Genomic DNA, 12,666 nt, shown 5'->3' with positions numbered 1-12,666 from the left:
CAATGCAGGTGTAGAAGCACGGCGGCTAGGAAAAACTCCATAGAAAGGCCAGAACCTAGGAAGAAACCTAGAGGAACCAGGCTATGACGGGTGGCCAGTCCTCATCTGGCTGTGCCGGGTGGAGATTATAACAGAACATGGCCAAGATGTTAAAATGTTCATAAATGACCAGCATGGTCAAATAATAATAATCACAGTAGTTGTCGAGGGTGCAGCAAGTCAGCACCTCAGGAGTAAATATCAGTTGGCTTTTCATAGCTGATCATTAAGAGTATCTCTACCGCTCCTGCTGTCTCTAGAGAGTTGAAAACAGCAGGTCTGGGACAGGTAGCACGTCTGGTGAACAGGTCAGGGTTCCATAGCCACAGGCAGAACAGCTGAAACTGGAGCAGCAGCATGACCAGGTGGACTGGGGACAGTAAGGAGTCATCATGCCAGGTAGTCCTGAGGCATGTTCCTAGGGCTCAGGTCCTCTGAGAGAGAGAAAGAAAAAGAGAATTAGAGAGAGCATACTTAAATTCACATAGGACACCGGACAAGACAGGAGAAGTACTCCAGATATAACAGACTGACCCTAGCCCCTCGACACATAAATTACTGCAGCATAAATACTGGAGGCTGAGACAGGAGGGGTCAGGAGACACTGTGGCCCCATCTGATGATACCCCTGGACAGGGCCAAACAGGCAGGATATAACCCCACCCACTTTGCCAAAGCACAGCCCCCACACCACTAGAGGGATATCTTCAACCACCAACGTACCATCCTGAGACAAGGCCGAGTATAGCCCACAAAGATCTCCGCCACAGCACAACCCAAGGGGGGGCACCAACCCAGACAGGAAGATCACGTCAGTGACTCAACCCACTCAAGCACCAATAAGCCAGTGACTCAGCCCCTGTAATAGGGTAGAGGCAGAGAATCCCAGTGGAGAGAGGGGAACCGGCCAGGCAGAGACAGCAAGGGCGGTTCGTTGCTCCAGAGCCTTTCCGTTCACCTTCACACTCCTGGGCCAGACTACACTCAATCATATGACCCACTGAAGAGATGAGTCTTCAGTAAAGACTTAAAGGTTGAGCCGGAGTCTGCGTCTCTCACATGGGTAGGCAGACCATTCCATAAAAATGGAGGTCTATAGGAGAAAGCCCTGCCTCCAGCTGTTTGCTTAGAAATTCTAGGGACAATTAGGAGGCCTTTGTCTTGTGACCGTAGCGTACGTGTAGGTATGTACGGCAGGACCAAATCGGAAAGATAGGTAGGAGTAAGCCCATGTAATGCTTTGTAGGTTAGCAGTAAAACCTTGAAATCAGCCCTTGCCTTAACAGGAAGCCAGTGTAGGGAGGCTAGCACAGGAGTAATATGATACATTTTTTGGTTCTAGTCAGGATTCTAGCATCCGTATTTAGCACTAAATTAAGTTTATTTAGTGCTTTATCTGGGTAGCCGGAAAGTAGAGCATTGCAGTAGTCTAACCTAGAAGTAACAAAAGCATGGATACATTTTTCGGCATTTTTGGACAGAAAGTTTCTGATTTTTGCAATGTTACGTAGATGAAAAAAAGCTGTCCTTGAAATGGTCTTGATGTGTTCATCAAAAGAGAGATCAGGGTCCAGAGTAACGCCGAGGTCCTGCAGTTTTATTTGAGACGACTGTACAACCATCAAGATTAATTGTCAGATTCAACAGAAGATCTCTTTGTTTCTTGGGACCTAGAACAAGCATCTCTGTTTTGTCTGAGTTTAAAAGTAGAATGTTTGCAGCCATCCACTTCCTTATGTCTGAAACACAGGCTTCCAGGAAGGGCAATTAGGGCTTCACCATGTTTCATTGAAATGTACAGCTGTGTGTCATCCGCATAGCAGTGAAAGTTAATATTATGTTTTCGAATGACATCCCCAAGAGGTAAAATATATAGTGAAAGCAATAGTGGTCTTAAAACGGAACCTTGAGGAACACCGGAATTTACAGTTGATTTGCCAGAGGACAAACCATTCACAGAGACAAACTGATATCTTTCTGACAGATAAGATCTAAACCAGGCCAGAACTTGTCCGTGTAGACCAATTTGGGTTTACAATCTCTCCAAAAGAATGTGGTGATGGTATCAAAAGCAGCACTAAGGTCTAGGAGCACGAGGACAGATGGAGAGCCTCAGTCTGACGCCAAGTGCAGTCTCAGTGCTATGATGGGGTCTAAAACCAGCATTTCGTTTACATTGTTTGTCTTCAGGAAGGCAGTGTGTTGCTGCGCAACAGCTTTTTCTAAAATGTTTGAGAGGAATGGAAGATTCGATATAGGCCGATTTAGTTTTTTATATTTTCTGGGTCAAGTTTTGGCTTTTTCAAAGGAGGCTTTATTACTGCCACTTTTAGTGAGTTTGGTACACATCCTGTGGATAGAGAGCCATTTATTATGTTCAACATAGGAGGGCCAAGCACAGAAAGCAGCTCTTTCAGTAGTTTAGTTGGAATAGGGTCCAGTATGCTGCTTGAAGTTTTAGAGGCCATGATTATTTTCATCATTGTGTCAAGAGATATAGTACTAAAACACTTGAGTGTCTCTTGAGCCTAGGTCCTGGCAGAGTTGTGCAGACTCAGGACAACTGAGCTTTGGAGGAATAAGCAGATTTAAAGAGGATTCTGTAATTTGCTTTCTAATGATCATGATCTTTTCCTCAAAGAAGTTCATGAATTTATTACTGCTGAAGTGAAAGCCATCCTCTCTTGGGGAATGGTGCTTTTTAGTTAGCTTTGCGACAGTATCAAAAATAAATTTAGGATTGTTCTTATTTTCCTCAATTAAGTTGGAAAAATAGGATGATCGAGCAGCAGTAATGGCTCGTCGATACTGCACGGCTAGTCGGAAGCTTGTCGGAAGACTTCCAGTTTGGTGTGATGCCATTTCCGCTTCAGAGCTCGGGTATTTTCTGTATACCAGGGAGCTAGTTTCTTATGATAAATGTTTTTAGGTTTTAGGGGTGCAACTGCATCTATGGTATTGCGCAAGGTTAAATTGAGTACCTCTGTTAGGTGGTTAACTGATTTTTGTCTGACGTCCTTGGGTAGACAGAGGGAGTCTGGAAGGGCATCAAGGAATCTTTGTGTTGTCTGAGAATTTATAGCACGACTTTTGATGCTCCTTGGTTGGGGTCTGAGCAGATTATTTGTTGCGATTGCAATCGTAATAAAATGGTGGTCCAATAGTCCAGGATTATGAGGAAAAACATTAAGATCCACAACATTTATTCCATAGGACAAAACTAGGTCCAGAGTATGACTGTGACAGTGAATAGGTCCAGAGACATGCAGGACAAACCCCACTGAGTCGATGATGGCTCCGAAAGCCTTTTGGAGTGGGTCTGTGGACTTTTCCATGTGAATATTAAAATCACCAAAAATAAGAAGTGTATCTGCTATGACTACAAGGTCCGATAGGAATTCAGGGAACTCAGTGAGGAACGCTGTATATGGCCCAGGAGGCCTGTAAACAGCAGCTATAAAAAGTGATTGAGGTAGGCTGCATAGATTTCATGACTAGAAGCTCAAAAGACGAAAACTCTGAAATTTGCTAATTTCTAAATGTTAGCAACACCTCCGCCTTTGCGGGATTCACAGGGGAAATGGTCACTAGTGTAACCAGGAGGTGAGGCCTCATTTAACACAGTAAATTCATCAGGCTTAAGCCATGTTTCAGTCAGGCCGATCACATCAAGCTTATGATCAGTGATTAGTTCATTGACTATAACTGCCTTTGAAGTGAGGGATCTAACATTAAGTTGTCTTATTTTGAGATGTGAGGTATTACGATCTCTTTCAATAATGGCAGGAATGGAGGAGGTCTTTATCCTAGTGAGATTGCTAAGGCGAACACTAACATTTTTAGTTTTGCCCAACCTAGGTCGAGGCACAGACACGGTCTCAATGGGGATAGCTGAGCTGACTACACTGACTGTGCTTGTGGCAGACTCCAATAAGCTGGCAGGCTGGCTAACTGCCTGCTGCCTGGCCTGCACCCTATTTCATTGTGGAGGTGGAGGAGTTAGAGCCCTGTCTATGTTGGTAGATAAGATGAGAGCACCCCTCCAGCCAGGATGGAGTCCATCACTCCTCAGCAGGTCAGGCTTGGTCCTGTTTGTGGGTGAGTCCCAGAAAGATGGCCAATTATCTACAAATTCTATCTTTTGGGAGGGGCAGAAAACAGTTTTCAACCAGCGATTGAGTTGTGAGACTCTGCTGTAGAGCTCCCCCTAACTGGGAGGGGGCCAGAGACATCTTTCTAGCTGATTTACACGCTGAAGCTATGTTGCGCTTGGTGACCTCTGACTGTTTCATCCTAACATCGTTGGTGCCGACGTGGATAACAATATCTCTATACTCTCTACACTCGCCAGTTTTAGCTTTAGCCAGCACCATCTTCAGATTAGCCTTAACGTCGGTAGCCCTGCCCCCTGGTAAACAGTGTATGATCGCTGGATGATTCGTTTTAAGTCTAATACTATGGGTAATGGAGTTTCCAATGACTAGGGTTTTCAATTTGTCAGAGCTAATGGTGGGAAGCTTCAGCGTCTCAGACCCCATCCCCCTCTCCACTCTCCTCTCCATCCCCCTCTCCGCTCTCCTCTCCATCTCTCTCTTCTCCCATCCCCCCATCCCCCTCTCCTTCCATCCTCTGCTCAATTGACAGAGCAGCAGGTGCTCTTTGCAGCACAACAGATAAGCTTCTAGGAAGGAGAGAAGCTATACTTTATTTTCTGGGGATGACCCTTAAGTGTGACTCTTCACACACAGAATGTATATTCCATTCCAGCTACCAACTTCCAGAGGTGTTCAATTAACTTTCCCTCCTCTCTCTCTCTCTCTCTCTCTCTCTCTCCTCCCTCTTTCTCTCGTTCTCTTTCCCGGCTCTCTCTCTCTCTTACCTCCCTCTTTCTCTCGTTCCCTTTCCCCTCTCTCTCTCCTCTCATTCCCTTCTCTCTCTCTCTCTCTATCTCTCTCTCTCTCTCTTTCCCTCTCTCTCAGCTCCACTCTCTGAAGAGTAAGCTGAAGAAGCAGTCGACAGCAACAGGAAGTGGAGTAGCGAGGTCCTTCCTCCGAGCTCAGGCTGCTTTGTTTGGATCCTACAGAGACGCCCTCCGATACAAACCTGTAAGAACCTAACCCTTACCCTTAGATGCAAACCTGTAATAACCTACACCTAACCCTTAGATACAAACCTGTAGAACCTAACCCTTAGATGCAAACCTGTAATAACCTACACCTAACCCTTAGATACAAACCTGTAGAACCTAAGCCTTAGATACAAACCTGTAATAACCTAACCCTATCCCTTAACCTTAGATACAAACCTGTAATAACCTACACCTAACCCTTAGATACAAACCTGTAATAACCTACACCTAACCCTTAGATACAAACCTGTAATTACCTAACCCTTACCCTTAGATACAAACCTGTAATTACCTAACCCTTACCTTTAGATACAAACCTGTAACCTATCCCTAACCTGTAATAACCTACACCTAACCCTTAGATACAAACCTGTAATTACCTAACCCTTACCCTTCGATACAAACCTGTAATTACCTAACCCTTACCCTTAGATACAAACCTGTAATTACCTAACCCTTACCTTTAGATACAAACCTGTAATAACCTATCCCTAACCCTTAGATACAAACCTGTAGAACCTTTTTATTAATTTTTTATTTTACCTTTATTTAACTAGGAAAGTCAGTTAAGAACAAATTCTTATTTTCAATGACGGCCTAGGAACAGTGGGTTAACTGCCTGTTCAGGGGCAGAACGACAGATTTGTACCTTGTCAGCTCGGGGGTTTGAACTTGCAACCTTCCGGTTACTAGTCCAACGCTCTAACCACTAGGCTACCCTGCCGCCCCACTAGGCTACCTAACCCTTACCCTTAGTTACAAACCTGTAGAACCTATCCCTAACCCTTAAAAACAAACCTATAGAACCTAACCCGTACCCTTAGATACAAACCTGTAGAACCTAACCCTTACCCTTAGATACAAACCTGTAGAACCTAACCCTTACCCTTAGATACAAACCTGTAGAACCTAACCCTTACCCTTAGATACAAACCTGTAGAACCTAACCCTTAGATACAAACCTGAAGAACCTAACCCTAACCCTTACATACAAACCTGTAAGAACCTAACCCTTACCCTTAGATACAAACCTGTAGAACCTAACCTTAACCCTTACATACAAACCTGTAAGAACCTAACCCTTACCCTTAGATACAAACCTGAAGAACCTAACCCTTACCCTTAAATACAAACCTGAAGAACCTAACCCTTACCCTTAGATACAAACCTGAAGAACCTAACCCTTACCCTTAAATACAAACCTGAAGAACCTAACCCTTACCCTTAGATACAAACCTGTAATTACCTAACCCTAACCCTTAGATACAAACCTGTAGACCCTAACCCTTACCCTCCTCGACTTCGGCGATGTCATCTACAAAATGGCTTCCAACACTCTACTCAGCAAACTGGATGCAGTTTATCACAGTGCCATCCGTTTTGTCACTAAAGCACCTTATACCACCCACCACTGCGACTTGTATGCTCTAGTCGGCTGGCCCTCGCTACATATTCGTCGCCAGACCCACTGGCTCCAGGTCATCTACAAGTCCATGCTAGGTAAAGCTCCGCCTTATCTCAGCTCACTGGTCACGATGGCAACACCCATCCGTAGCACGCGCTCCAGCAGGTGTATCTCACTGATCATCCCTAAAGCCAACACCTCATTTGGCCGCCTTTCGTTCCAGTACTCTGCTGCCTGTGACTGGAACGAATTGCAAAAATCGCTGAAGTTGGAGACTTTTATCTCCCTCACCAACTTCAAACATCAGCTATCTGAGCAGCTAACCGATCGCTGCAGCTGTACATAGTCTATTGGTAAATAGCCCACCCTTTTTCACCTACCTCATCCCCATACTGTTTTTATTTATTTACTTTTCTGCTCTTTTGCACACCAATATCTCTACCTGTACATGACCATCTGATCATTCATCACTCCAGTGTTAATCTGCAAAATTGTAATTATTTGCCTACCTCCTCATGCCTTCTGCACACATTGTATATAGACTCCCCCTTTGTTTTCTACTGTGTTATTGACTTGTTAATTGTTTACTCCATGTGTAACTCTTTGTTGACTGCTCACACTGCTATGCTTTATCTTGGCCAGGTCGCAGTTGCAAATGAGAACTTGTTCTCAACTAGCCTACCTGGTTAAATAAAGGTGTTCTGAACTAGCCTACCTGGTTAAATAAAGGTGAAATAAATAAAAAATAAAAATAGATACAAACCTGTAATATCCTAACCCTAACCCTTAGATACAAACCTGTAGACCCTATCCCTAACCCTTAGATACAAACCTGTAGACCCTATCCCTAACCCTTAGATACAAACCTGTAGACCCTATCCCTAACCCTTAGATACAAACCTGTAGACCCTATCCCTAACCCTTAGATACAAACCTGTAGACCCTATCCCTAACCCTTAGATACAAACCTGTAGACCCTATCCCTAACCCTTAGATACAAACCTGTAGACCCTATCCCTAACCCTTAGATACAAACCTGTAGACCCTATCCCTAACCCTTAGATACAAACCTGTAGACCCTATCCCTAACCCTTAGATACAAACCTGTAATAACTTAACCCTATCCCTAACCCTTAGATACAAACCTGTAGACCCTATCCCTAACCCTTAGATACAAACCTGTAGACCCTATCCCTAACCCTTAGATACAAACCTGTAGACCCTATCCCTAACCCTTAGATACAAACCTGTAGACCCTATCCCTAACCCTTAGATACAAACCTGTAGACCCTATCCCTAACCCTTAGATACAAACCTGTAGACCCTATCCCTAACCCTTAGATACAAACCTGTAGACCCTAACCCTTACCCTTAGATACAAACCTGTAATAACCTATCCCTAACCCTTAGATACAAACCTGTAGACCCTATCCCTAACCCTTAGATACAAACCTGTAATAACCTATCCCTAACCCTTAGATACAAACCTGTAGACCCTATCCCTAACCCTTAGATACAAACCTGTAATAACTTAACCCTATCCCTAACCCTTAGATACAAACCTGTAATAACTTAACCCTATCCCTAACCCTTAGATACAAACCTGTAGACCCTATCCCTAACCCTTAGATACAAACCTGTAGACCCTATCCCTAACCCTTAGATACAAACCTGTAATATCCTAACCCTATCCCTAACCCTTAGATACAAACCTGTAGACCCTATCCCTAACCCTTAGATACAAACCTGTAGACCCTATCCCTAACCCTTAGATACAAACCTGTAGACCCTAACCCTTACCCTTAGATACAAACCTGTAGACCCTATCCCTAACCCTTAGATACAAACCTGTAGACCCTAACCCTTACCCTTAGATACAAACCTGTAGACCCTATCCCTAACCCTTAGATACAAACCTGTAGACCCTAACCCTTACCCTTAGATACAAACCTGTAATAACCTATCCCTAACCCTTAGATACAAACCTGTAGACCCTAACCCTTAGATACAAACCTGTAATAACCTATCCCTAACCCTTAGATACAAACCTGTAGACCCTAACCCTTACCCTTAGATACAAACCTGTAATAACCTATCCCTAACCCTTAGATACAAACCTGTAATAACTTAACCCTTACCCTTAGATACAAACCTGTAGACCCTATCCCTAACCCTTAGATACAAACCTGTAGACCCTATCCCTAACCCTTAGATACAAACCTGTAGACCCTAACCCTTACCCTTCGATACAAACCTGTAATAACCTATCCCTAACCCTTAGATACAAACCTGTAATAACTTAACCCTTACCCTTAGATACAAACCTGTAGACCCTATCCCTAACCCTTAGATACAAACCTGTAATATCCTAACCCTATCCCTAACCCTTAGATACAAACCTGTAGACCCTAACCCTTACCCTTAGATACAAACCTGTAATAACCTATCCCTAACCCTTAGATACAAACCTGTAGACCCTATCCCTAACCCTTAGATACAAACCTGTAATATCCTAACCCTATCCCTAACCCTTAGATACAAACCTGTAGACCCTATCCCTAACCCTTAGATACAAACCTGTAGACCCTATCCCTAACCCTTAGATACAAACCTGTAGACCCTAACCCTTACCCTTAGATACAAACCTGTAGACCCTATCCCTAACCCTTAGATACAAACCTGTAGACCCTAACCCTTACCCTTAGATACAAACCTGTAGACCCTATCCCTAACCCTTAGATACAAACCTGTAGACCCTAACCCTTACCCTTAGATACAAACCTGTAATAACCTATCCCTAACCCTTAGATACAAACCTGTAGACCCTAACCCTTAGATACAAACCTGTAATAACCTATCCCTAACCCTTAGATACAAACCTGTAGACCCTAACCCTTACCCTTAGATACAAACCTGTAATAACCTATCCCTAACCCTTAGATACAAACCTGTAATAACTTAACCCTTACCCTTAGATACAAACCTGTAGACCCTATCCCTAACCCTTAGATACAAACCTGTAATAACCTATCCCTAACCCTTAGATACAAACCTGTAATAACTTAACCCTTACCCTTAGATACAAACCTGTAATAACCTATCCCTAACCCTTAGATACAAACCTGTACGTTTTGTGAAATGAAAGGTGTTTTTTAATACTGAGTGAAGGTTGAAGGTTTTGAGTTGAGAGAAGGTGGGCTTGTCTGAAACACAGACACTGAAGGAGTCCGCCTTGTACCATCTTCCTGTCCTTTTCTAGGCTCAACCCCAGAACATGTCTCTCTCGTTCTGCCTCTCAATTGCAAGTTACTCCAGTTAAGACCAGAACAAAGCATGTAGTGTTTGTCAAATAGCAGGGCCTTTGTTCACAGGCTTTGAGGGTAATTGGGTGGTGTTGAGCCCTGGAGTGGGGATCCATAAATGATGCCTCTGTGTTGTCTGTATACAGACAGTAGTAGAAACATACCGCCTGACTCCCTTTAGAAAACACACACTTAAAGCAGAGAGAGAAGGGAGTGTGTGTGTGTGTACCGTGATGTCCTCTCACAACACACCATCTCTCCAGTCCCCATAGGTTCTGGAAAAAAGCCTACGATTCCACACAAACACACACACACACACACACACACACACACATACGTGCTCGCATACGGGCACACACACACACACAATCTGAGTTAAATGAAGGAGCCCCCCCTGACTGAACCATGTGTTTTTGGATCCCATATGCTTTGACAGAACGTGTGTGTGTGATGGTTGGGGGGGGGGGGTCGTTGTCGGAGCCTTGCTGAGCTGTAAATGAAACAACGGAGGAGAAAGATATCTGTTAATCACACTGCTATGAATTTAGAAATATAGGCTATATATATATATATATATATATATATACAGTTGAAGTCGGAAGTTTACATACACTTAGGTTGAAGTCATTCAAACTTGTTTTTCAACCACTCCACAAATATCTTGTTAACAAACTATAGTTTTGTCAAGTTGTTTAGGACATCTACTTTGTGTATGACACAAGTCATTTTTCCAACAATTGTTAACAGACAGATTAGTTCACTTATAATTCTGACTGTGCCTTTTAAACAGCTTGGAAAATTTCAGAAAATGACATCATGGCTATAGAAGCTTCTGATAGGCTAATTGACATCATTTGAGTCAATTGGAGGTGTACCTGTAGATGTATTTCAAGGCCTACCTTCAAACTCAGTGCCTCTGCTTGACCTCACGGGAAAATCCAAAGAAATCAGCCAAGACTTCAGAAAAAACATTGTAGACCTCCACAAGTCTGGTTCATCCTTGGGAGCAATTTTTATTTTTATTATTTATTTACATATACAGTGCCTTGCGAAAGTATTCGGCCCCCTTGAACTTTGCGACCTTTTGCCACATTTCAGGCTTCAAACATAAAGATATAAAACTGTATTTTTTTGTGAAGAATCAATAACAAGTGGGACACAATCATGAAGTGGAACGACATTTGTTGGATATTTCAAAGTTTTTTAACAAATCAAAAACTGAAAAATTGGGTGTGCAAAATTGAGTGACCAGTCAACTTTGAAATATCCAACAAATGTCGTTCCACTTCATTATTGTGTCCCACTTGTTATTGATTCTTCACAAAAAAATACAGTTTTATATCTTTATGTTTGATATATGTTTATATATATATATATATACAGTACCAGTCAAAAGTTTGGACACACCTACTCATTCAAGGGTTTTTCTTCATTTGTATTTATTTTCTACATTATAGAATAATAGTGAAGATGTCAAAACTATGAAATAACCCTTATATAATCATGTAGTAACCAAAAAAAGTGTTAGATTCTTCAAAGTAGCCACCCTTTGCCTTGATGACAGCTTTGTACACTATTGGCGTTCTCTCAACCAGCTTCATGAGGTAGTCATCTGGAATGCATTTCAATTAGCAGGTGTGCTTTGTTAAAAGTTAATTTGTGGGATTACCTTTCTTCATGCGTTTGAGCCAATCAGTTGTGTTGTGACAAGGTAGGGGTGGTATACCCCTATTTGGTTGATGACTAAGTCCATATTATGGCAAGAACAGTTCAAATAAGCAAAGAGAAACGACAGTCCATCATCACTTTAAGTAATGAAGGTCAATCAGTCCCGAAAATTCCAAGAACTTTTAAAGTTTATTCAGGTGCAGTCGCAAAAACCATCAAGCACTATGATGACACTGGCTCTCATGAGGACCACCACAGGAAAGGAAGACCCAGAGTTATCTCTGCTGCAGAGGATAAGTTCATTAGAGTTACCAGCCTCAGAAATTGCATCTCAATATCAGCTGTTCAGAGGAGACTGAGTGAATCAGGCCTTCATGGTCAAAATGCTGCAAAGAAACCACTACTAAAGGACACCAATAATAAGAAGAGACTTGCATGGGCCAAGAAACACAAGCAATGGACATTATACCACTATCCTTTGGTCTGATGAGTCCAAATTTGAGATTTTTGGTTCCAACCGCTGTGTCTTTGTGAGATGCAGAGTAGGTGAATGGATGATCTCTGCATGTGTGGTTCCCACCATAAAGCATGGAGGAGGAGGTGTGATGTTGTGGGGGTGGTTTGCACTTAGTCCTGCTATCATTTGTTTTTCAACAAGACAATGACCCAACACACCTCCAGGCTGTGTAAGGGCTAATTGGACCTGGCCTCCACAATCACCTGATCTCAACCCATTTGAGATGGTTTGGGATGAGTTGGACTGCAGAGTGAAGGAAAAGCAGCCAACAAATGCTCAGCATATGTGGGAACTCCTTCAAGACTGTTGGAAAAGCATTCCAGGTGATGCTGGTCGAGAGAATGCCAATGGTGTGCAAAGGGCGGCTACATTGAAGAATCTCAAATATAAAATATGTTTTGATATGTTGAACACTTTTTTGGTTCCTACATGATTCCATATGTGTTATGTCATAATAAATACAAAAAATAAGAAAACCCTTGAATGAGGGGGAAAGGGGAAGTTGTACAACTGAATGCATTCAACTGAAATGTGTTCCGCATTTAACCCAACCCCTCTGAATCAGAGAGGTGGGGGGGGGGGGGGGGGCTGCCTTAATCGACATCCA

General features: G+C 42.8%; 1 protein-coding gene across 1 annotated transcript in view; it reads left to right on the top strand.

Annotated features, from left to right (window-relative positions):
• LOC109880506 (DENN/MADD domain containing 1B) overlaps positions 1–12,666 on the top strand; it is a 231,854-nt gene that overhangs the window by 189,026 nt on the left and 30,162 nt on the right. Inside the window, exon 14 of the mRNA XM_031838030.1 lies at positions 5,019–5,144. Within this exon, the coding sequence (XP_031693890.1) occupies positions 5,019–5,144 (126 nt within the window). The remainder of the gene's footprint in view (positions 1–5,018; positions 5,145–12,666) is intronic.

The sequence above is a fragment of the Oncorhynchus kisutch genome, linkage group LG13 (genome assembly GCF_002021735.2).
Source record: "Oncorhynchus kisutch isolate 150728-3 linkage group LG13, Okis_V2, whole genome shotgun sequence".
Classification (NCBI taxonomy): Eukaryota; Metazoa; Chordata; class Actinopteri; order Salmoniformes; family Salmonidae; genus Oncorhynchus; species Oncorhynchus kisutch.
The sequence above is the reverse complement of the archived record's forward strand: the minus strand, read 5'-3'. Positions and strand labels throughout refer to the sequence as shown.